This window comes from Vigna angularis, chromosome 6 (assembly GCF_016808095.1).
Source record: "Vigna angularis cultivar LongXiaoDou No.4 chromosome 6, ASM1680809v1, whole genome shotgun sequence".
In the NCBI taxonomy this organism is placed as follows: Eukaryota; Viridiplantae; Streptophyta; class Magnoliopsida; order Fabales; family Fabaceae; genus Vigna; species Vigna angularis.
Window position 1 is genome coordinate 23,512,718 of NC_068975.1, and position 25,689 is coordinate 23,538,406.

At 32.6% G+C, this 25,689-nt stretch overlaps 4 protein-coding genes across 5 annotated transcripts; 2 read left to right on the forward strand and 2 right to left on the reverse strand.

Annotated features, from left to right (window-relative positions):
• The first annotated feature begins 1,176 nt into the window (after window positions 1-1,176).
• On the forward strand, window positions 1,177-5,801 carry LOC108341148 (uncharacterized). Its single transcript, XM_017578803.2, has 7 exons — window positions 1,177-1,655; window positions 1,782-1,948; window positions 2,811-3,022; window positions 4,202-4,456; window positions 4,574-4,660; window positions 4,929-5,101; window positions 5,460-5,801. Exons 1-7 carry the CDS (start codon window positions 1,330-1,332, stop codon window positions 5,569-5,571), a joined length of 1,332 nt encoding a protein of 443 aa, XP_017434292.1. The 5' UTR covers window positions 1,177-1,329; the 3' UTR covers window positions 5,572-5,801.
• A 362-nt stretch (window positions 5,802-6,163) lies between these two features.
• LOC108342488 (spermidine coumaroyl-CoA acyltransferase) lies at window positions 6,164-7,892 on the reverse strand. Its single transcript, XM_017580272.2, has one exon. The coding sequence runs from the start codon at window positions 7,662-7,664 to the stop codon at window positions 6,246-6,248; it is 1,419 nt and encodes a 472-aa protein (XP_017435761.1). The 5' UTR covers window positions 7,665-7,892; the 3' UTR covers window positions 6,164-6,245.
• Window positions 7,893-12,281: 4,389 nt separating this feature from the next.
• Window positions 12,282-15,336, reverse strand: LOC108342170 (uncharacterized). Of its 2 annotated transcripts, none has more exons than XM_017579890.2 (7): window positions 15,254-15,336; window positions 14,881-15,003; window positions 13,957-14,070; window positions 13,566-13,844; window positions 13,342-13,455; window positions 12,608-12,680; window positions 12,282-12,519 (listed from the first exon to the last, which is right to left on the reverse strand). In XM_017579890.2, the coding sequence occupies exons 2-7, from the start codon at window positions 14,941-14,943 to the stop codon at window positions 12,482-12,484; spliced, it is 681 nt and encodes a 226-aa protein (XP_017435379.1). In that variant the 5' UTR covers window positions 14,944-15,003; window positions 15,254-15,336; the 3' UTR covers window positions 12,282-12,481. The 2 variants fall into 2 exon arrangements, with proteins under 2 accessions (XP_017435379.1, XP_052735693.1); XM_052879733.1 differs by lacking the exon at window positions 15,254-15,336 and adding an exon at window positions 15,174-15,192.
• Window positions 15,337-17,863: 2,527 nt separating this feature from the next.
• Window positions 17,864-19,477, forward strand: LOC108342291 (pentatricopeptide repeat-containing protein At5g48910). The gene has a single exon (XM_017580047.2). The coding sequence runs from the start codon at window positions 17,864-17,866 to the stop codon at window positions 19,475-19,477; it is 1,614 nt and encodes a 537-aa protein (XP_017435536.1).
• The last annotated feature ends 6,212 nt before the right edge of the window (window positions 19,478-25,689 follow it).

Below are 25,689 nucleotides of genomic sequence, written 5' to 3' on the forward strand. Positions count from 1 at the left end.
AATGTTCGAGATGCTATTTGTGGTAATTCAGATATGTGATTTGTCTTTTTCCAACACCCACAAGGTCCTTATATTTCATTAATTTTATGGTTAGTTTTTTTTTTTAAACAAAGTTTAAAGTTATAGAAATTTTCAAGAAAAATACCATTCAGAAAAATTTCAAGGTCTCACAATTATAAATATGCACTTCATTCATCATTTATATTAATTTTTTTAAATAAGAATTAGAATTTGGTTTTTTAAACTATATTAATATTTTAAGTGATTTTTTAATTCACATATTAGTGAGATCAAACTCTACATTTAAAGAAAACTACAACAGACTTCCCTATATGTTAACTTTCTTCATTATAATGCTACCTTAGAGAAACTAACTCTTTTTCTTAAACAAATTTAACAATTATTGTTTATACTCTCTTTTGTGATATTTGTAATTTTTTTTTCTAAAATTAAATTTTGAATTTAATTTTGGGTACCGATAGATTTTTTCAAAAATTAGTATGATGCAACTTGGCTTCTATTCCTTAAAAAACATGAAAAAAAGAAGACTATATGTAACAATGTTTCAAAGCCAGAATCACCTTAATTCAAGCACAACTGGGTTATTTCTTATATCTCCATGATTTGTGTAAAAGATAAAAATTTACTTAGTCTCTGCATTTTCTTTTAGGCCACCATGGCTGAACCTTTCTCGTCTCCTTCTGCCACCATCCTTCGAGTTGTGTCTTCTTCTAAAAGTAACTTTCAAATTTCACAACCTGAAAGTCTTTTTTTTTCTTTTTTTTTATTAAAACATGATTTTCAGATTATATATGCAATTTGAAAAACACTCCCAAATTCTACAATTCAGAAGTTTTTTTTTAAGTAAAAAATATTATCATATTATGTAATTTGAAGACACTCCCAAGTTTCAGAATCTAGAAATTATTTTATGCAAAAAATCAAAAGTCAAAAATAATTCAAAAATATTTTTTATGCAAAAATAAATAAATTTTATTATGCAATTTGAAATACACTTTTTACTTCTAGATCCAACATAAAAAATTTTCAAATTACAAAGTCTGAAAAACATTTTAAACCAAAAGGTCAAAAGAAAGTATGGGAGTCCAAAAAGAAATCCGAGCCCAGTGACCAAAAGCATATATGAACTAACTTCTCTGGTCCATGAATGAAGAGAAAAAAAAAGATGGCAAAAATACCATAGTACCCCAAATTTTCATTCATTCTTCTTCCTACCTCAGTTCTCTTGTTTCCCAAAACCCAAAAGAAAAACCTCGCATCACTGCACTTTTCTGTGAATCACTTCTAGAAAACAAAACAGCAAAGGAAATGTTACGGTCCCTTACGAGAGCTGCAGAGACCCATCATTCATGGCATCTCAAGCTCGTTCCTTTCTCATCTCTCAGCCACACTTCTAGGCCCCCAAAGCCCTCAACACATTTCAAACCCGATCCCAAAAAATCTACTGCCACCCCCGCCGCCGCCGCCGCCGCCGCCGCCGCACTCTACGATGAACAAGAACGTATTCGGCAGCTCGCCGCTGATGACAAAAACCCTTCACTTGACGTGGGGCGTAATGGCCGTCCTCTCTTCACCTCGGCACCTTCCCTCTCTCACCTCTCCCGCAACGACGTCTGCACCTACTTCAAATTCACGTACTATTTTCCTCCAACCTAGTTTTTCATCGTGGCATTTTGTCGAACACTTTTTGTGCGTCTTTGAGTCTCACGTTTTTTTTTCTTTTCTGGATTCTGCGATCCTGAGTCGGTTTTGTTTTTCAGGAAGGATACCCTGAACGCGGTTTTGCCCGAGGGATTGCCAGTGGGTATGGTGAATGAGTTTCAGGACTCGATGCGTAAGGCTTTACTTGTTCGCCAGAGCTTCTTGGATCTCCGTGATAACTTCAGGCGCGTGGTGGATCCACCAATGTGGTCCTCTAATGGTAAAGGTGCGGTCTTTGTTGTTTTTATAGCCCCAGATGTTTGATCCTGCTGGATTCTTTTTTAATGCATTATTAGGCTCAAATCCTTATGTTTCAATTTTCATTATCAAGTAAGCTTAAGAAGATAAAATTTGGTTGTCCCGACTTGAACTTGAAGCAATAGAATCTACTGCAACATTAGTAAGTACTATAATTTTCTCATAAATTGTATGACCGCACACACTCATTATCTATCATGCTGTGTTAACTTACTTGGTAGCTGCAGTTTTCTATGATGCTAGCTTGATAGCATCAATGTGCTAGGTTGCTGGAAAAAAGTAGGCCGGCTCAAGAGCCTATCCCTTTTTTGGTTTTTATCCTGCTAGCAAAACCAGGCTCCTGTAATCCAATAAATGATGCTTCTAGTCCTTATTGTTCAATTGTCCAATCAATGATGCTTTAGTCCTTGTCATGATCAAATCCAATATCATATGGGCACTCAACGCTCATCTAATTCAAGAAATAATATAAAGAAAATAATTTCAAATAAAATGTTAAGTTCAGTCATGAAAGATCAGGCAAATATTTTTTTTACTAGTATTTTAATCATTGAAATCATTTAATTTTTATGTATCCTTTTAGTTAATAAGATAAAAGCACTTTTATAATTTCATTCAAACACCTCTTATCATTTTGGATATGAACTTGAGTCTGTATCTTCTAAACACTATATTTACTTACCTTAAAGGAGCTTTTCACAGTAAAAGTTTTGGATAATTTTTTCTAAATAATATTATCTAAACAGACCCACTATCAAGTATGGTGAGTTTGCTATTATTTGTAATAATATTATTTTTTTTACTGCCTGAAAATTAAACATTTTTTACAGGAGTTAAAGTTAGGAAGCAAGTGGTGTTAGATGGTCCTGTTAGCTGTGGGAAGAGCATTGCGCTTGCAATGCTTGTTCAGTGGGCTCGAGAAGAAGGTTGGCTAGTTTTATATTTTCCTAAAGGCAAGGACTGGACCCATGGAGGATTTTTCTACAAGCACCCACAAACTGGTTTATGGGACACACCTGTCCAGGCTGAGAATGTCCTCAAGGCAAGACTGAATTTTAGCGTCTTTAGTTTAATTGTGTTTGCTCTTTTAACTCGGGGTAAGATATGCTAAAGCCATTTTCTGTGACCTGGCCATTCTTTAGAATGTTACAGAAGGGAAAATGATGAAACAAGGTGTTTCTTGATGACTTCTTTGGCAGCAATAAGTGAATTTATTAACGGCTGCATAGTTGCCGAGGATGGTATGGTTGTGAGATGTATGTGTTAGTATGAATCAAGTGGTTTCCTACTCCTGGGTCGATTGGAAATCTATACAACTATTTGCATTCACATAGTTCACCTGGCAGTTTATCTATAATTATCAGTATTATGTTGCAAATTTTTAGATGCATATTTATATGTCAAAATGTGGTTTTTGGTACCCAAACTGTCAAATTGATGAGTTTAGTCTTTCAACTATAAAAAATATTTGATTTTAGTCCCCTTTCCAACTTTTTAGGGGTGAAGAACCACTACGCAATGTTAAATTAAAACATGAAAAATAGACTAAATTCACATATTTTGGAAGTTGGAGGATTAAAATCCTCAATTTGAAATTACATAGACCAAAATTAAGTTTGAACTTAAGTATAGGGACTAAAATCACATTTTTTTTCTCTATCTATACCTAGCAACTTTTAGTGAATAAAGAAAGAATGAGTATGCCTTTCTGTCAATTTTATTAGTTTTTTAAACTGCATTCTTGCTCGGTCTTTATTGTCCTGAATCCTTTTGAGAGTGTATTTGTTTTAACTCACCCTATGGTGTTGCAGTTATCTTTTTATAATATTGTATCGATGAACATGCAGTCTAGAGGGGAATATCCCCAGATTATCCTGTTATAATGTTGTGCACTATCTGTTGCCGACCATGTTATGTTACTTGTTATGAGCTGGCTTATTATAGTTCTCAACCCCTATACATATAGGTACCAAAACAGATGGATTTTTAATGAAATAAATTTTGAATCTGAAATTCCGAGGAACAAGGAAAATGTTTGTCCTTCTTTGTTTATTTTGATTTATTTGATTTGGTTGCCTGGTTTTATTCTACATATTAATATTAATACAAACCCTTATTCTACATATTAATATTGATATAAACCTTACTGTTTTGTTTTTGGCTTCCTAGACTCATTACGCCGAGTTATTTTGACTGTTATGTATGGCTCATTTATTTCCAGGATTTTTTGAAGTACAATGAGTCCTACCTAAAGGAACTTCCATGCCAAATATTTGATCCAATCGTATTAGGTGAGGGTGCTGGTGTTGGATGGTTGAAAGATGCTGATTCCTTGGCAATTCCTGAAGGTACAAATTTATACGAGCTGGTGAAGACTGGTATTGAGCAGACACATGCAGCTGTTGGAGTGGTAGTTCGTTTGAGGAAAGAGTTATCACTTGTTAAAGACAGGCCTGTTCTTATTGCAGTAGATCAAGTGAGAAACAAATTCCTTGATGCTAAATGATTCCCATTCTTTGAAATTAATTGTTTTCAAAATTGGGTTATGTTATATTTTGATTGTCTGTCTTCTTTTGTGGTTGCCTGTATCCAGTATAATAACTGGTTTACATTCAGTGAATATGAGGAGCCAGTCACTATCCGGTCTTGCCGGCCAATACATGCTAGAGAACTTACAATGGTTGGTACATTGCTTTGTTTTAGTTTAAAACATACTTTACAATATATTGCATTACGGATTATATTTCTGCTTCTAGAAATGTGCTAGTTTCATGCATTTTTATTGGGTTGCTGTAAGCTTACTTCTTTGAAAGTGTTGGTCATGTTTTTGGTATGGGATGGGAAAGAGACCTCAATTTCTGGCATCTCTATTTGTCTTCCCTAATTTACTCGTGTCAACAATTAGGCTTTTGCGCCAATATTTAGATACCTCCTTCTTACTATTGCAGGTGAAGGCTTTTAGATCAATGATGCATGATGATATGATGGTAGGTGCTTTTTCTCATTCAACAGCAGTAGGAAAACTTAGAAAAGAGTTACCAGATGTTCCAGCAGATGCTCGTGTTATGTTTCCTCGATACAGTTTGGATGAGGCCGAGACTGTGTGCCATTATTATTTAAGGTATGCTTACACAGTCGTAGTGTCTAGTTTCATCTGTTAATAAAACAATAATTTGTTTTATGATAAATTTTCCCTTCAATAAACTTTGTCAAGTTTTTCTATTTGAAATGTATCATTGTTTAGGCAATATCCCATACATATCTAAGACATCAATAATATCGTCAAAATAAGGAGATACATTCTAAATTTTTCATTTGTCCTTCAGCAAGTGACTATCATTTGTTGGTTATTGTTACAGCAATAACCTCCCTAGTATATATCCAACCTTTACCATGTTTTGGATGTTACTAATGCAAACAAATTCCTTAGCTTGAAAATTTGTTTCAGTTTGTTGAAGTTGTGTCATTATTTTTGACAGGCAAAGGCTAATTCGTCGCGAAGCTTTCTCAGAAGAAAACTGGAAGAAAATTTACTTCCTGTCCAATGGAAATGGAACTGAGATTAGGGGGTTGGTTCCTTTCATGAGATAACAGATAACAGACGCATTATTTTTCACCATTGAGATGTGTTCTGATTGTGATTTTTAATAATATCTATATCTCACATTTGCTTCACCGTAGGATACAGATGGATTGCTGTTGGCATGGTCCATTTCAACCTTTTTGATTAGCATTAACAATCTTCTCAAAGGCGATGTACTATTATGTATATTAACCACTTGCATCTTATAGTTTCAGAATCAAAAATAATTTTTTTGACTTTCGCTATCTTAAACGTTATTTACAAACTAATCACACCCAGAAGCACACGTATCCAACGTATTTTTCATATCTCTCCTTGTTGTACAGGCACCATTAAACAAGTATATAGGAATATGAACGGATCAAGATGAATTATTTTACACTTGAAATTATTTCATGTCTTCTGTAAAAATAATAAACACGCGTAAAACATTATTTAACATTTCAAAGAAGAAAAAAGTAGTGTTTCGTGTTGTGTAATTTTAAGATATTTATATAAAATGTAATTGAAAGACGAATATAAAATGTACTATTTAAGGATTAAAGTATAAAATAGTTTGCATGTTGGACGGATCAGTTCACTTGAGAAAATATACTAAAATTTAGCATAATACAAGAACTAAGACTTGGAATTGGAAGATAAAAAGAAAAGCATTAGTTTAAAAAGAACCAGTTTCTCATTGCTAGGTGCTATTATCATCAGCTCTCGTAAGCTTCAGTGACTCCATCTCTTCCCTAAACTTGGGCATCGAAGCTTTGGGCAGGGAAACAAAGACCCTAACTCCTGCTTTCATTGAAGGATCCAAGTTACTAGGAGGCAAGAAAAGGCATAAGTCCACATACCCTAACATATTCCACGGAACTGGTATTATATTCACTGAAGCCTTCCATCCAAAGTTCACTTCTTCCAACAAACTCAGCTGTCTCCAATCTGTTAACACCACAGATGCACATGTTCCTTCAACCCTTATGTTTGTCTGTCTAATTGTCTCTAACATGTTTATTGTGTTTCTGATATACTCATTATTGGAAGGAAGCTTTTTGCTCTCTTTGATGAGCTTCACAATCTCTGAGAATGGTCTTTCATCAAGTTCTTTCACTGTTTGCACCACATATGAACCCACAAAAGCATTCCCATAATACCCTTCAGGCAAGGGTGGATTCAACAGACGTCTCACCCCTACAGCTAAACACAACATAGTTTTCCCATCAGAGTTCAATTCCAAAGCTCTAGCCCTTGACCTCCAAACATAGGCACCAAGTGTTTCAACAGTTGTGAAGCTTTCCTTCACATCAACACTTTCCTTCATCAGTTCCATTTTGAGTCTTTGTATGCTCTTGGCGTTGAAGTTAAAGCATTCATGTGAAATCTCATTGGTTGGCCAAAATGGTGAAACTGCCCTTGAAGTCTCATCAATGGGAAATTGGAGTTGTTCCTTAAGAAGTGTCCCCATTAGTCTCTCCCTCTCCCACACAGGTTTCACCGAGGGCTCACTTTTTCCACATGCAAGTTCAGCCAAGGCTCTGAAGAATTGAGATGCACCAAACCCATCACAAACACTGTGTGACAACCCCATGCCAAGAGTGAAACCCCCACAGAGAAACTTTGTCACCATGAAAGCCAGGGCGTGGTTTTCACCTTCAGAAGGGTTATCATTATTAATGACCAATTTCTGTGCAGTTGGAACATCGATCCCTTCTAGATAATGAAGAGAAGAGAGTTCACAGTTAGCAGTTGCCTCCAAAAATGGAACTCCATCAGCATTGCAGTTGATTCCAAGTTTTCCATCATCAAATGTTACTATCTTCCCAGCAAGAGGATAATAGTAAACCAAAACCTTTGAGAGAGCTTCTTTTATCACCTGAGCAGGATCAAGTTGGCCATTTGGGGAATCAAGATTTGCTTTGTAAACATAAATGGTCTGACACAGAATGTTGAGAACAGGATCACTGTCAATGGTGGACAGAGGAAGAAGTTCAGATGGTGTGGGCTTGCAGGGTTTAACTATAACAACATCCTTCATATCAAGGACAAGGGGTGTCTTCATGTTTTCCATGGAATTTAGCGGATAAAAAACTGAGATGTGAGGATATAAGTGCATGTATCAATATGTATATATAGGTAGAATTGCTTGTGTAACCCTCCTTTAGGTTTCATCCATCCATTGTGAGGTCGGAATCATTACACTCCCATCTCTAGAAGTGGGCTTGGTTGAAGAATTTGACAATGACACACATGAAATAGGAAGGTGACACCTTCATTAGGAGGGAATTGAGATTTGAAAACGTAACTAACAATTATACTACCAACTTTCGTGCTCTAGCAGAAATTTGTAACATTCTTGTTGGCTAAATAGACTAGTGAAGATTACAACAAAATAAATGAAATTAGATATCCCATTTGATTTTCTAATGTGTGTGACTTTCTCGAGAAGATTTAATAATGAGATATGAATACAATTCAAAACATTCAAACGTGTTTGTAAAACGTGTTTGTAGCTTTAGCTTATACATATTGATACATATACTTGTATGTGAGTGATGCCTTAGTTTATTTTGGTTGACGTCATGTTGTGTTAGATGAACTAAGTACTCTATATAATAGTGAAACTTGAGAGCTCCTATGGAAAATCTTGTTGTTGGTTGTAAGTGGGTTTTTGTTATAAAAGTTGGTCCTAATGGTATTATTGATCTCCTTAAAGTCCATTTTGTGGTCAAAGGTTAAACACAAATTTTTGGGTTAGATCATGATGATATTTTTTTTCAGTGACAAAGATGGCTTTTGTTCGTTTATTTATAGTCATGATTGCTTTCAATAATGGTCTTTTTATCAACTGGATGTCAAAATTATGTTACTTAATGGAGATTTGTAGGAAGATATTTATGTGGAACAACCTCCAAGATTTATTGCTCAGGAGAGTCTTCTAGATTGGTATGTTGTCTATACAAATTTTTATTTGGCCTAAAATAGTCTCTTAGGACCTGGTTTAGAAAATTTAGCAGTGTTGTTCAACAATTAGGTATGACACAGTGTGAGACAAATCATTCAATCTTTTATCGTCACTCGAGTGTTGGATGTGTCTAATTGATAGCATATGTTGATGACGTTGTTTTTATGAGCAATGAAAACTATGAGATCTCTCACATGAAACAACATCTTTGTCACTATTTTCAGACTGAAGATCTTGGTAAACTTAGATATTTCTTGGATATTGAGACAACATAATCCAACGATGGTATAATTACATCTCAAGGAAGTATGCATTGAATATTCTGGAGGAAACTGAGTTGATGAATTTAAAATCTATTGAAAAATCCATAGATCCTAAAACCAAACTCCTACCAAATCAGGGGGAGCCTATGTCAGATCCTGAGCAGTATAAAAGATTAATAGGAAAATTAAATTATCTTACCTTTACTCGTTTTGACATTTCTTTTGTAGTCAACATGGTAAGCTAATTTCTTAATTCTACATGTGAAGATCATTTGAATGCAGTCATATGTATATTAAAGTACATTAAAGGATTTTATGGAGAAGGGTTGTTATATGATTCCAATAACCATATAAGAGTTGTTTGTTACCCAAATGCTGATTAAGCATGATCTCCTTCTGATAGAAGGTCTACTTTTAGATATTGTGTCTCCATTGGTGATAACTTGATTTTTTTTGGAAAGTAAGAAACAAAGTGTTGTGGTAAGATCTAGTGCAAAAACATCATATATAACTATGACCTTAACCAGTTATGAACTTGTTTGGCTTAAGCAATTGCTTAGAAAGTTACAATTTGAAAATGTCATTCAAATGACACTTATATGTGATAATCAGATTGTTCTTCATATTAGTTGTAATTCTATATTTTATGAGAGGACTAAACACATTGAGATTGATTGTCATTTCATTCGAGAAAAGATTGTATCAGGAGATATCAAGACTAAGTTCATTAACTGAAGTGATCAATAAACATATATTTTTACTAAATTTTTACGAGAACCAAAAATTGATTATATTTATAACAAACTTGATAGATATAATTTATATATACAAACTTGGATGAAAATGTTAGATATCTTAGATTATTATATATTTTATATTTATTTTTATCTTGAGTTATTTATATTCTATTATTTTGTTATTATTCTTTAGTTTACATTTTGCTTATCTCCATGTTTCCTTCTTTACTTCTTTATAAACAAAGTATCATTTTATGCAAGTGAAATGAGTACAGAAATAGTCCTATATATGTTCACCCCATGAAAGGATGCGGTGTTATCATTATCATTATCTTCCTTTTTTGTTAACTGGAGACACTTGGAAAAGTTTGATGAGTAAGGAGTCAATGTGCTGGGGACGCTTGAGCACTGCACCAGTGGCTGGATAATATATATTTTCTGTTTTGGACCAAACACAGTAGTGGAGATCGAGGAGAGGTGAATATGAGCAGATAATTTCCTAGATCGCACTATGTAAAGTTATTGGTGCAGGTTTCACACCCAGAAATCACAAGCAAGTTTGTACCTTCACACTTAAATTCTTCATAATTTCAAAGGAATTTCTTGATCGAGCATTATGTAGTGTACAAGAACATCTACGCACTATATCAAATCATAATATATCAGAAAGTTTTTTTCTAAAGCAAGCTAGACACATACCATGTGCTTTGTGGAATACAGCCACGTACTTGCACATGTAAATGGTAAGATTTTCATACCAAAATTTTGTTGAAAAAAACTGTGAATTCGAGTGTCATTAAATAAAAATAGAAAGTTAAACATCATGTAAGGATAAAGTCATATAAGTTTATTGTCTTTAAAATTTTGAGTTAAAAATGATATTAATCTTTTATACATGGATTAAACTCATATTTCATTAATACGTATCTTCCAAAAATATATTTTAAAAGATCCATGATACCATGTGCTTTGGGGAATACAGCCACGTACATGTAAATTGTAAGATTTCCATACCAAACTTTTGTTAAAAAAAAAATGTGAGTCTAAGTATCATTAGATAAAAAATGAGAAAGTTAAACACATGTAATAAATATTGAAGATCTATAAATTTATTGTCTTTAAAATTTTGGATGAAAAGTGATATTTGTTAGAAGTCTCGCATCAACTAGAGATAAGGCCAATTTATAATATATAAGTGTGTGCAAACCTCACTTTATAAACTGGTTTTGTGGGATTGAGTTAGGCTGAACTACCCACTAATGTCTAGTCTTATGCTCGAGATGATGTCTATACATCGGCATGAGGGGTTGAGTTAGAGTTAAAATCTACTTTTTAACAATTTTAATTTTTGTTGTATGAATAGAACTCATATTTTATTGGTATTGTATCTTTCGAAAACATTTCTTAAAAGATTTATGTGATATCATAATCAAAGTCTTTCTTAGTAATTTAGATAGATTCATGCATTGAAAATTTTCTTGACGGTCACACAAAGTCTCTTATGAATATGAATTTGAACAGTAATGTATTCTAAAAGGGTTTGCAATTTTATTATAATAAAACTTGCATGAAAATGTCTAATAAAAAAATTACTTTTATTGAATATTGATGGATAAAAAATTTAAGGTGTTCGAATTAAAAATTATTTTCAAATCGATATGGGCTAAAAGGGATTCATTCTGCATGATTTCCAACAATACACTTTATATAAGAGAGTTTGATAATATGATGAAGGTTAACTCGTCCCATACTTTCGTTATATGGTTTGTAACAAATATGTAGAAAAAGATCATCACAACTATTTAAGGAATTTAACCCTTTCAATAAATAAATTTTCATGTTCAGACCAGACAATGCAGTTTTGGTCCTATATTTAAGAAAAATAAAGTTATGAATCAATAATCATCACAAACCATATTGAAACATAATGTGCCTAGGACATCCTATTATTTGTGTAGCATTATGCTTTTCATGATTTCATATTGTAATGAGGAGTTTTAGAAAGTACTAGATTGACAATGTTGGTTGGTAAAGGAGGTTATAGGAGCGTGTCAACAGACAACAGGTGTTATGGAAGTGCGTATCACTGTCAATCGTATTTAAATCTGATGTTTGCTGATACCAAATTTCAGTAAATATCCAGAGAGTTAGATGTTATTAGCCCTTCAAGGTTTTAGGTTAGTTTCTTGAAAAAAAAAAAGGTAAATAATATAATACGATAAGAAGAGGATAAAAAAGTATTATATTTTTTTTAATATTATAAAGACCTAAAATAAACAATACTCATTATAAAAGGTTAACCGTTATGAATACTAACCAATGAAGTTGGTATGAGAGAAACTTATTTTCAAACAAGTGTTATATACAAATTATTCAAACTTTAATTTTGATCCATTATTGATAACAATTAGAATCACTTTAAAAGTTTAATTTTAGATTTATCTGTAACACCAAATTGAGATTTGCATCATTACCTTTTTCATCCGACTAGATATTTACTTTTGCGACTGAGGCAGAACAATTCTAATACGTGTGATTGAACTACATATGTTGTTTGGCTTTAGTCTTTATGAACTTGGTTTTTGGACATAAACTTGGTACCACTCTGTAGAGTTTCATCGAATCAAATATTTAACACATACTATTTAATTAGCTACAAATGTTTTGGGTCAACATTTAAGCATAGTGGCAATCGAATTTTTTTCTCCTCAAAATAAGATTGGGTGTTCTAGAAAGCTATTAAAAAAAGTATAACAATGGAATCTACATGCAACAAAAAAAAAAAACTATTTTATGTAGATTAAATGGCAACCACAAGTTTATACGGCATCACATTTTTTATAAACTGTAGAAGATAAGCACACTACAAAAATACAAATAGAGAGAGAATGTGAAGATAAACTACATTAATAACATCCTTAGTTGTCGTTTTTTATATCTCAATAAAGAAACGAAATTTGAGACAGATTCATCCAACCATGGTCCTCTTCCGCCCTCTTTGTCGCACTGCAAGTTGTGAAAATTATGGAAGTAAGAAGCATGTATTGAAGAAAAAGTGTAAAAGTTGAAGAAAGTAGAAGAGGGAGGGTATAACCTTGTGCTAGCTTGTTTAATGTGGATGACCACTGTTTTGACGACTTCCTGTATGCAGCAAGAATTTGATCCATCTGTTCAGACAAAATCCAATGTTCAAAATTGTTAGTCAATTGATTTCTTGTTTATAATCATACCTTCTGTTTGACTAAGCAGAAAACATATTATAGAAAAAGGCTTCGGTTTCTGTTTGCGGAATGTGAAGTTAGATGACATGGATCCATAGGGTGGTGAAGTAAATCTCAGCTTCTTTGACACAAAAGGAAGTGCTATTGTTGGTCAATGAGAAGTTCATTTGTGAGATAAAGAGTTCATCCTATTCAATGCTTTGTTTCTTTAGCACAAACATTGCCCAAATCAACTTTAGTGCATACACTAGAAAGTCCTGATTGTAAACAGTTGAAAACAGGAATAGGAAATTGGGCAAAAAACTTATCACAAGCATGGCAGACCTCTCACATTGACAGCTTTAATTAAGTATTAACACAAGAGCATGTTTATGAAAATTAAGATGTAAATTGTAACGCTTTAATCTAGGTGTACTAAAGCTAGTTTCAACAGAAGATTTTTAGTATAACGTACCCCAAATTATGTTTTATGCTACTTTTAGCACTAACTATGTGGAGTGCCCCTCTAATTCAAATTCTTAGAACTGAAAAATAAAACCGTCTTCATCTCCTTAATTTTCTATTTTCTATGGCATCACAGTTAAGGGGAAACGAAAAGTTGGCTTACCACATTCCCACATGATGAATGCATTGAGATAAAAGATCTTTCCAGAACATACAAATCAACAGCTTTATCTTCTGGAAGAGTTGAAGTGAAGCTCAAACCAAAATCAATAAGAACCTATGTAAAATACACTTGAATTCTGTAACAACCATTGACAATATTTTTCATATTGCATAGCATTAATGGGTAATTGGATATTACAGGACCTAAGACATGAATGGACTCACCAACTGCTTGGTATCACTCTTCAACAACATGTTTGATGTTGTTAAATCACCATGAATAAGACCACCATCATGTAACTTCCCAATTGCTTCACCAATTTGGGATGCTATATTGTCCAGCCACTCTTTATCAGTCCCACGTGACCCGATTTCAAGGAACACATCTTTGACTGAAGAGCCAGTAACATATTCAAATGTTAAAGTGTGCAACACGTGATCCACAGCATACAGCACAGGAGTACAAACACCAAGTCGCCTTGCTTTGGTCATGCACCTAGCCTCCTGCTCAAAAAAATCAATTGGTGAAATAAAACATTCAAGAAATAAAACAATGCACAGCTTAATATACAGAGCTTCAGTGTAAAACAAATAACACAAATTGTCTAAATCTAACCGCATTTAAGCGCTTGAGGGTCAATTTTGAATCCAAAGCTGGATGCCTGTACTTCTTTGAGAAGCGTTCCTTGACAACGGATTTCCTTCCCACAAAAGAAGACTCAAAAATCCTCTACAAAAAGGAACGCAAAAGGCCATAATTTAGTCAGTGCTATTTCACAAAAAAGAATCATCCAAAGCAGTGGGTTGAAGAACTACCCCAACAACAAATAAAAACCTTATCCTACTGGGTAAGATTAACTATATGGATCTCACAATGCTGATGGAGTCAATTGCTAGGAATTTCCTCTAAGCTTGAATTGAAACTTTTAGAGGAAGAGCATTCCATAGTATCCTCACCAACAACATCCCACCTCATACTATGAAGAACAAAGTAACCTCATTAACAACATATCAAAAGGTACTCTCATTATTTTTCCACTGAACCAAACAACTGGAAAGAGAAAAATGAAACTTTCTCTGACCTGTGAGGATATAACCGTGGAAGAAGGCATATAATTTTTTTTTTCTCTTAGCTCTTCACTTGGATGGCCTTCTTGGTGAATGCATGAATGTGTTGTAGTGTTTAGTCTAAACTGGAGAGTTATATAACCTACCAGCTATATTTGGTTCAATGCAGAAATAACGAGAGTACCTTTAGGATGTTTTCGGTGAGGCTACTTTTATCTATCAAAAACTTCATTCTCAGGGAATTAATTCATCCGGGTCCTTCTTGCTACCAATTGTTACCAATTTCCTCTAAAATTAAAACTTTACACCCTCAAAGGGCAGAAAACCAGAAATCAATTGCTACCAAACAATACAATGGAGTGATTGTACATACAAGGTGAGTGCACCAGTAAAAAAACAAGAAAAGATAGAAATTTTACATCAAGGCTAGGTGTTAATTAATTCTACAAATCCAGGATGTGATTACACTTACAGCCTCAGCTCCTTGTTTGAGCAGAATGAGTGAAGTATCTCTTGAGTCAGCTTCAGTCTCCATATATTCAACTCTTAAGCAGTGAAATTCCTGGTGTTTTCAACTCTCTTCAGCAACAACTATCTGCTCAAAAACGAAAAGGGAAAAAAGATTACACAGCGGAAAAATAAAGAAGACAAAAGAAAAAAAAAACATGTAACTGTAGATATTGATTCTAGTATGAATTGGAATTGAGTAAATCTAGTAATTTCGAATACAATTAATCGAGAAGTTAACGGAATATAGTAAACAACAATTGCAATGATATCATGCAGTAATTGGCATCAATTGAAAGAAGAAGTTAATTGCAGCCACCACAAGTTCAGGAACAAACCTTACGAGTGCCACAGTTAGGGTAACAGAACTGAACAAATAAAACGAGACGTTTTGCGCCATTTTTTTAATGTACAATATCCACTTCAAACAAAAACCGGTCCGGTCTGCAGGCTAACCGGGTTGGACGGTTCGTTGAAAAAAAGTTCAAAGATGCAAGATTTTCGGAGATTTAAAATTCTAGAAAAACAATTCAGAGGATTTAAAATTCTTAAAAAAATGTGTTTCTACGATAAAAAGCCTTTGAAAAACATATCACATATCTTTATTTAGTTTCGTTCACACCGAAAATAGAAGAAATTTTCATTAAAATAAGTTTATAATAAATTCTTTTTATAACATTTTATGAACTTTATAAATCTAACTTTATAAGTTAAGGTCTATATCTTATTTATATACATTATAATTTACTTATATTAAAATGTGAAGTATTTATAGTCATCTAAAATTTATATATATTTTTCAAATTCTTATCAAAATAAGAGGTAGTTTTGGATTGGGTAAGATTGTTTAACTTTTGCAGTATACAAAATTTCTAATATATATTTAAAAATAAAGACCCACTTTTACCGGAACTTTTCATATGGGAAAAATTAAATTTATGTAGTTTTCATTTTTATTATTAATATGATGGTTTGAACACATGATGAGCCACTGTAGTGATTTTTAAAAACTAAAATTAAATGAATAGGCTTGTCCTTGTTTTGCTTTCTTATGTGATTGAATAAAAATATAAATTAATTGAACTTGTCCAACAGTTGTAGCTGAGACTGTCTATATTCCAAGCAAACAGATATGATCCAACTTTGATTAAATCATAATAATATACATGAGGTAAGGGTTTCAATGTTTAGAAAATCAAATACATTTTCATACTTACAGAGGGTTTCACCCTGTACCTCCAAGAACTTCACCCTACATCTTTAAATTCCACATTTACCTTCTGATTAACGAGATTTAGTAAAAATGAAATGAAAACCAACTTATTTAATAACTCGACCAGTTTTATAGTTACTTGTTTCTACATCTCTTCACATCTTCCTTTCACCTTTTTTATTTTGTGTTTTCTCGTGTGTAGTTTGTGGTCTTGTATTCCCTTCTTCCATTCTCGTTGCATTGAAAGAATTTTGAGAGAGATTTTTTGTTGGAAAAGTGTAGTGGAGGTATTGTTTGGTGCTGCAGTTTTCATGGTTGGCATTGGAGGCAGGAGTGTGATTTTGTTTGAAGTTTCTCTCATTAAGCAGGTTTATGGGTCTATTTGAAAGCTCCACGTTTTAATTGGATTTGGAAATCCAACACATATTCCCTTGGATATCAAAATTCGATCGAATATTAAAATTTGAAAACATGTACATCGGATGTCGACATCTGATGAAAGCCAAATCGATTTTCGAAATTTGATTTGTGCCTATTCGTGTTTCCAGATCTGATTCACTGTTTTCACAACTTGTATTTATAAATTCCTCTCCTTTCTCTCGTTCAAACCTAATACAACAAAATATCAACGAAGAAGAAGTTGAACAGATGCAACAACACCCAACAACTAGAACGTGATCTCTAATAAGAAAAAGAAGTTGATCTCGAACAAGTATAACATGATTTGTGAATCTGTGGAGAAAGATGGAGAAAACAAAGAAGATGGAAGAAAGCTTGGTGTGAAGAAGAGAGAGATTGAGATATGAAAGAAAGCCAGATATTTTAATGAGAACAAAAATCTGATCAAAAAATAATATAATCAAAAGATTCTTCTGCTTTTATTAAAAATTAATCTCGTCTTAATGAAGGACATTGAAACCCTTAGAGGTGTAAGATGAAACTCTCTTAAACAAACATGAAAATAACTAGTTGGTGTACTTAAAAGTGTTTAATCTATGTATTCCCAAAATCTAACTTTCATGTAATACTTGAAAATAAATAGTTCCAAGTATAAAATAACTAGTTAGTAGTTCAAAGGTTCAATTTTTATATAATCATTATATATTGAACATACTTTTTTATTATTTTTCTTTTATAAAATCATTTACTTTATTATTTTTTCACGCCCAATCATTTCACGTTATTTACAAGTGGAGACTTAAGATATTGTAAATACCTGTTTTTTTCTTCTTTTAATTTCCTAAATGCTTTTTAAGAACACTTTTAAGAACAAAACCATGATAAAGTTTCATGTTTTAAAACAGACAATACCTTAGATGTATGGTGATTTATATAGTTCATGGAACAAGTCATTCAGTGAATTAATCAGTCATTCTTCTTAAATTTTGACTGAAAACTTATATTCTCATCAAATTCAATAGTCTCACGTCATTTAAGAGTCTAAGATTTAAATACTCATTTTATCTTTCGACATATTTTTTAAGAACAAAATTGTAATGAAATATCACGCTACAAAACAAATAATATCTCAAATATATATTAATTAACTTTAAATAATGTTACTTTAAACCACCATAGAATCAAATCCTTATATTATAAGGTTAAGTATAATTTAATTTTGCTTTATCAAACTTTACTTGATCCAATGTTCATGTCCACTCCGATAACACTCAACCTTATTAGAGAATGAAGCATAAGAGTGTTACCTAAGTTACGGTAGAAGAACAAATCTGTTATGTTGAGAAATAAAACCAAACCCCTTCTTTCAAATTCTCAAGCTTCAATATTCCGTTATCTGGCACCACAACCTTCCCTGCCCCAAATCAAGCAAACCCATGCACACGTCGTCGTTTGGGGCCATGCTCGTCTCACCGTTCACCTTCTCTCTCTACTTTCTTTCTCCTCCACTGTTCCTTTCCCTCTCCGATACTCACTCTCTCTCTTCAGCTCAATTCCGTTCCCCACTGTATTTGCCTTCAACTCCCTCATCCGCTGCCACGCCAAAGCCAACTCGTCGCCGTCTCTCTCTCTTTCTCTGTACTCCGCAATGCGACGCCGTTTTCTCAACCCCAATCAGCACACCTTCACCTTCCTGCTCCATGCCTGCTCCAAGAACTTAAAAATCAAGGTAAACAACAGGTTGGGTGTTCAAGTTCATGTGCACGTGATCAAGCTCGGTTATGCTTGCCACGTGTTTGTCCGGAACGCTCTGATTCACTTCTATTTCGAGTGTGGTGATGCTGATTCTTCCCAGAGAGTGTTTGAGGAAGATGCCCTTTGCAGCGACGTGGTCACGTGGAACTCCATGCTGGCTGGTGCAGTGAGAAATGGGGATGTTCGGGTTGCGGAGAAGATGTTTGGTGAAATGCCTGAAAGGGATGTTGTTTCTTGGAGTACTATGATAATGGGGTATGTTCAAAATGGACTTTTTGAAGATGGGTTGGAGTGTTTTAGAGACATGAGGAAGAAGAGAGTGAGACCAAATGAAGCTATATTGGTTACCTTGCTTTCGGTTTCGGCTCAGTTGGGTTTGCTTTGTTATGGGAGATTCATTCATTCCACCATTGAGGCAATGAGATTTCCAATGACGGTTCATATAGGGACTGCTTTGGTAGACATGTATGCAAAGTGTGGTTGTATTGAAAAGGCGAGAATCTTGTTTGATGGGATGGTGAATAAGGATGTGTGGACGTGGAATGTTATGATCTGCGGTCTTGCTTCGCATGATTGCGCCAAGGAGGCGCTCGCACTATTTGACAGGTTCATTGATGAAGGCTTTCTTCCTGTGAATGTGACATTTGTGGGTGTACTTAATGCTTGTAGTAGGGCTGGTCTGGTTGGTGGAGGGAAGCATTATTTTAAGTTGATGGTAGATGGTTATGGCATTCAGCCCGAGATGGAGCACTATGGGTGCATGGTTGATCTCCTTGCTCGTGCCGGTTTAGTTGATGAGGCAGTTAAGTTGATTGAGGGAATGGCAATTACGCCTGATCCTGTGATGTGGGCGACGCTGCTTGATGCATGTAAGCTTCATGGATATGTGGAAATGGGGGAGAAGATTGGGAATGAGTTGATAGAGTTGGACCCAACCCATGACGGGCATTATGTGCAGTTAGCTGGAATATATGCGAAAGAGAGAAAGTGGGAGGATGTAGTTAGAATTCGGGAATTATTGAGTGAGAGAATTGCCGGCAAAGTTGCTGGTTGGAGTTTGGTTGAACTGCAGGGTAGAGTTCATCGCTTTGTTGCTGGGGATAGAGAGCATGAATGTTCTTCAGATATTTACAAAATGCTTGAAACAATTGGACTGAGGATAACTGAAGCAGGTTTACTAACTGAAACGTTTTGACTGTGGTGCATAATATAGGAGGAGAATACAAGTAACGAACATGCAATTAAAGATCACAGTGAAAAGTTATGAATTACTCTAGGCTTTTGGTAACGGCATTTCGTGATCACATCAGAAATGTGGAGGATTTTAGAGTTTAAGAGGACTGTCACTAGTAATCAAGATTGTGTTTGACAGACAGAGAGATACAGATAATAGTTAGGGATGTTTCACCATTCAACAAAAGGATATATATTCCCTTGGTAGGGTGTGTTTAGAAATCCGTTGCTTACTGTTGATTGGTTTGTATTGAACGTGGGTTTAGTTGGATGGAACTGATATGCAAGCACACTCTTAATTATGGATAGGCTATTTTTATGATAACATTTTTTTTCTTCAAAGTTTGTGTTTCCCTACAAAATTTAATTAATTTCCTCATTGCAGGAGTTTAATAGAGATGAACAACAACAGCAAAATGAACAAATGAAAATAAGGGGGAAGAAAATGGAAAATGAAAGCCCATATTCTTCCTGGATTCCTCCATTCAACTGCACATCAATAGGATATATCCTCACTCTCATGTCCAGACTAGCACCAATTACCAAACGTTTTAGATATGATTTTCTACATCAATTTCAGACGTGATCATCAGAAATTCATAGTTAGAGATCCATATAATCTTGATTCTTTTATCATCAAAGGGGTTTCCTAACCTGTTGTAATTCTAGCTTTTACGTTTTCCGTATCAGAATACTATCCAAACTCACTCAAACCAGCATGCAACTATTCGCCCATCTCAAGCCCTTACTTTTTTTTCCCATGGCCTAAATAAAATTTAAGGAATAAAAAGGAGTAGCAGTAGATGACTCAGTTGACAGCTGATAGCATCAATTGACAGAAGTAATGACTCATTATAGATAAGGGTTGTGTATCCGTAAAGAAATGTGAAACATTTTACTTTTACAAGATGAAAGATTTATGTGAGTAGGGATATTATTGGCAGAAGAGGATGATACAGAAGATACGGCACCTTTCTTTTTCATGCCCTTCTGCTTATTTTTCTTTTTTATCTTCAATTTTGTCACAATTTTTATTTGTTTACTTATTTATTACATTTCCATCCAAAATTCATTAAACCACACGTTATTAGGAGAATCCACAATTTCTTGTATAATCCTTTTCATTTTTACTACTAATGACGGAAGGGGTGCTATGACCTCCAAATCTTTTTAAAAAAATTTAAATTTATATAAAGAATTTTTAAAGTTTTCTTAAATTTTCAAATTATATGTAACATGCATATTAGGAACTGACAAAAATTAAATTAAGCACTTCTTATTTCTTTTATAAAACACAATGTTTAATGCTAAAAAATAATAAAATATAAAATCAAATATATTAAAAAATAAAAATATTTATTAAAATATTGTTTTATTTTATTTTCTATTATCAAATATAATATGAAAAACGATTAAGAAAAAACTAACAAAAGATAAAAACAATACAAATTCAACTTATTTATATATTTCGAAACATAATATTAATAATTCAATTATTTAATTAAAGAAGTATTCAATTACTAATTTCTTAGAATATAATTTAAGAAAACATATTTAAATATGAACATATTCAATTAGTAAAACAGATAAATTAGAAAAATTTATTTAAAGTAAGGTCGATATTAAATATAACTTCAAAAACTATAAATTTTAAGTGTATTATTCTAGTTCTACCAAAATGATTGATGAACATGCACCACTCTCCCGCGTTCTTGTTCTTCTGTTTCTTGATTGCGGTGATGTTATGATGGTGGATTTAATTGAATTAATGCAGTGCCTTTTTTTTTCTTTTTCCAATGAGCATGTAGTGAAAGAATTTCTTATTAATATAACTCATTTGGTTAAGTAGAATGAATGATTTGTTGTAAACTTCTTACATGCAATAATCTTTATGGACAAATAAAAAATATAACAATAATGAAGCTTTTACTTCACATTTCATAAATGTAGTTTAACGTTTATACTGATCTTAGTGGATTTCACTACTGAAAAAACAATCCTTGTAAAAAGAATTACTCCCTGATATTTAAAAATAAATAAATAAATTTGGAGTTTAGCTTTTGTAAAAATTAATCTAGAATGTCTCTTTTGTTAATTATTTTTTAGAAAACTACCCATTTTTTTTTAGTACAATAATTCAATAAACCGTAAGTAAAATACTTTACTCCCTCCATAACTTGTTAGTATCATTTTTTTTAGTTCAACACAAATAATTTTTTTTGCCTATAATAAATTTGCTTTTGACTAAAAGTTTAATTAATCTATACATTTTCAGGTACTGTTATTTATTGTAAAGTATAAATGGAACAGGTATAATACAAAATTCAAAACTACTTTATGATATTGCGTTTGGTTTGTGTATGAAAAGCATAAAAACGGTTAATTAAATAGGAAAACAGTTTAATTTTTTTTTCAAAGTATATTTTTGTCTTGAATAAAAAATATTTTACAAATCTTACCTGATCACATGCATAGTTGACAAAAAAAAAATAAAACTAAAAATATATTAATGAAGGTAGAGATTGAAATAAATAAGATTAATAAAAATATTTTTAAAAAAAGGAATAAAATTATATCTTGCTAATGTTAGAAATAACTTTAGAAAAAAATGATACTAACCAAATTGACTAATTTTATTAATCTTAATAAATTAGTTAAATGGTTGTTAATATTAAAAAAATGGAGGAGAAATTGCATTTTTGTGATATTTATCTACCATTGAAGGATTAAGTTTTTTTTATTGCTCTTTTTTGTGATGACGTGAGGCATATACCTATTGTGATGTTGCATGCATTAGGGTTTTGTGTGGTTGAAAATTTTAGCTTCAATACTAAAGGAACCGTTATTATTAGTAACGCACATTATTGGACTCAAGTGGAAAGCTTTTCCTTCAAGTGATTTGGTTATATATAGCACTAAGCCCTTTTACTTTCAAACATCTTCAAAATTTTCCACCCAAAATGTTCACACCATATGAAACCGATTGGGTGACAAAACACTAGCCATTTATTTAGTTTGAAATAATATATATTCTTTTCTGTTTTTTCATTTAAAAGCTTACATAAAAATTAAAGTAAAAGGTTTATTAATTATTTATTATATAAACTTCTAAAAATCTTTTTTTATATTCAGTACTACAAATATAAGCTTTGACGTTTGTTATTTTTGACATTTGACGATAGTCCAAACTCTAACTTCATTTTCGAAGATGTCATTTTGATGTAGAAAGTTAAAAATAGGTGTAAGAAAACATTGTTCCTTTTCGCAACAGACGTAAATTTTTATTGAGCGACATGAACCTGCATCACTGAGCGAAAGTTTTTGAGAATGACAAAGGGGAGAATTGATGTTTGTTATGACATTAATAAACGTCAATTGACGTAAGACCAAAAGGTAACAAAAGTGATGTATGTTAATGTTGTAGGTTTTTTTTTAAAAAAATAATTTATATATTTTTACAATTTTACTAAACCTGAAAAAGTAGAAAATCAACATAATTTATAATATTTAATGTTTCCAAAACACATTTTAATGAACAAAATGAAGTAGTCAAAACTAAAAACTTAAGTAATTTATGTCTTCAAAAAAAAAAAAATCAATGGTTGCTACATGTTGGGTATGTCCTAACTTCATCGCTTCAGAAGGTACGTTATCCAATCTTGTTGTATCTTTTTTATTATAGCCTTCGTTAATGGTGATGAATTCTTGAAGCGTTGCAAAAACAACACAACTTAATTATGTTTTTATTCTAATGTTCAAAGTTGAATGTGATTTGTAATATGTGAAAGATATGTATTTTTATCTCAGTCTAATCATCTCTAATTCTTGCTCGGATGATGGTTTTCATCCAAGACATGATATAGTAGTCACATTCCCATGAATTTACCAGCTTGTTACACTGAACATGATAAATAAAATAATCACATATCTAGGTCATAAGTTGAGATACGAAAATTAATACCTTAATTATTAATGAGTTTCCACCTTTGGATACAATATTTACATTTCTTGTACTCTAGGCCTACACACAACTTTAATTACATTTAAATGCATTTTTCAATCAATGTTAAAGGTGATTTCGAGAAAGGAATTTTCGATGTCTTGTATACATAGTTTTCTAATCATACTTCAGTTGAAGATAATTAGTGTTTTCTTCAAAAATGGAATGCAAAATGATCTTTAACATTGTAACTACTCAAGTCTCCATATGTTGAGAAATCATTTATAGTGTAAAATAACATTGTACGCAAACGAAATGTTACTTGAGAATATGAATTGAAGACCTCCACGCCTACTTCCTACAATTTTCAAATCATCGACTAAAGGTTTCAAGTTCACATCAATGTCATTTCCAAGTTGTCTAGGTCTCGATATCATCATATAATTTATCTTCATACACAACAAAGGAGAAAAATTTTATATCATAAAAAAAATGGCTATGAACTATGTTTGCTACTTAAGTTCTCATAAGGATTCATAGCATCTGTAGCAAGTGCAAGTCTTAAGTTTCTTAGTTGTTCACCAAATTCTGGAAATGTTTAATCAATCTTTTTCTATTGGGGGGAATCATATGGATGTCGAAGAAGATTATCATATGTTCATTGATCAATGTTTCATTTAAGGTTCTTAACACCTTCTTTAATGGAAAACAATCGTTCCAACCTAAATATTATAGGTAAGTACCATATCACCTTAGAAAGTGGACCATCATTGTCATCATCACTATTATTTTCGTAAACTTTATTTTTAAACTGTGATAAACCACATGTTGGACTAGGAATGACAATGGGTCGGATCGGGTATGGATAATGCCTACCCACTACCCGACCCGTAAATAAAAACTCAACCCTAACCCACCCACTAGACACGCGAGTACTTGTGTTAGGAAAGTTTGTAGGTATTTTTAAATCTGCAAGTACTCGCGGATACCCACAAATATTAAAAACTATATATTTTATACATTTTTTAAAATTTTTTAATAAAATTATAAAAGAAATATATAAAATATAATATAAATTAAAATTTATTTTTAATAAATTTAACCTAAAATATATAAATTAATTTTATTTAAATTAAATTAAATTTAATAAAATGTAAATTAAATTTTTATTTTTATTTTTTGCGGATGTGGGTACCCGCAGGTCGGATAGTATAATACACACCTAACCCGTTTATAAATAGAAATTAAAATATCCGCTACACGCAGGTAATAAATATTTGTGGGTACAACTACCCTAAGCGAATTTTACTCGTGGATACCCGCGGACACGACTATTTTTTGCCAAACCTATGTTGGACACACTTGTAGTGAAGCATACTCGTTTCAGTACAAGACACAATCATTGGGGGCATGCATGTATCTTTTGGTATTCCAAATCCATCAGACATAAAAAATTTTTTGCCTTGTAATTACGAAAATATAACGTGTTATTTTCATAAAGCATCTCCTTGAACAACTCTAACAATTTTGTGAAACTTTTATCGGTCCATTCATTCCTTGTTTTTAAACTAAACAGTTTCAATGTTGCCGATAGTCGTGTAATGTTGGAGCATTATGTATACATATCTTCCTCTGAATTATTCTTAAGATATAAATGAGTTCTTCCAAAAAAAATTTCACCAACATCACGTACCATGTTCTCTAAATGATCATTCATCCATTCATCCACATATCTTGTTTTTCGTGACGTTGTAGGATTCTGTAATACTTCTTCATGCCAAGTCAAACTGTATAACTTCTCATTATACCATAGATGAATAGATGATCACAAATGTTGCCTAAGTCTTGACGTATTTGATTAAGATAGTGAACATAAGGACAAAAATAGGTCTCATTCACAGAGCTTGGGTGTTCAACATATTGCAAGAACTCAAAAACTCTCTTTTCATACTCTTCACCAATGTCGTTCATTCCTCTAGCTTCAATCCGTACTATGTTTATAACAAACTCCATTAATATCAAATTTTTAACTCTCACAAGGTTAAGCCTTAATCCATTTGAAAAAAATATTTTTCATAATTACTAACAAGCATACAAAGAAATCTAACATGATAAATTTGATAAAATTTTAGCAGCATTTCACATTTGTCTCTAAAATACACAAAATGAAAGTGATCACAGATGACTACAATCGCATATGCATCCCGAGAACAATACAAAATTATCTCAAGCGA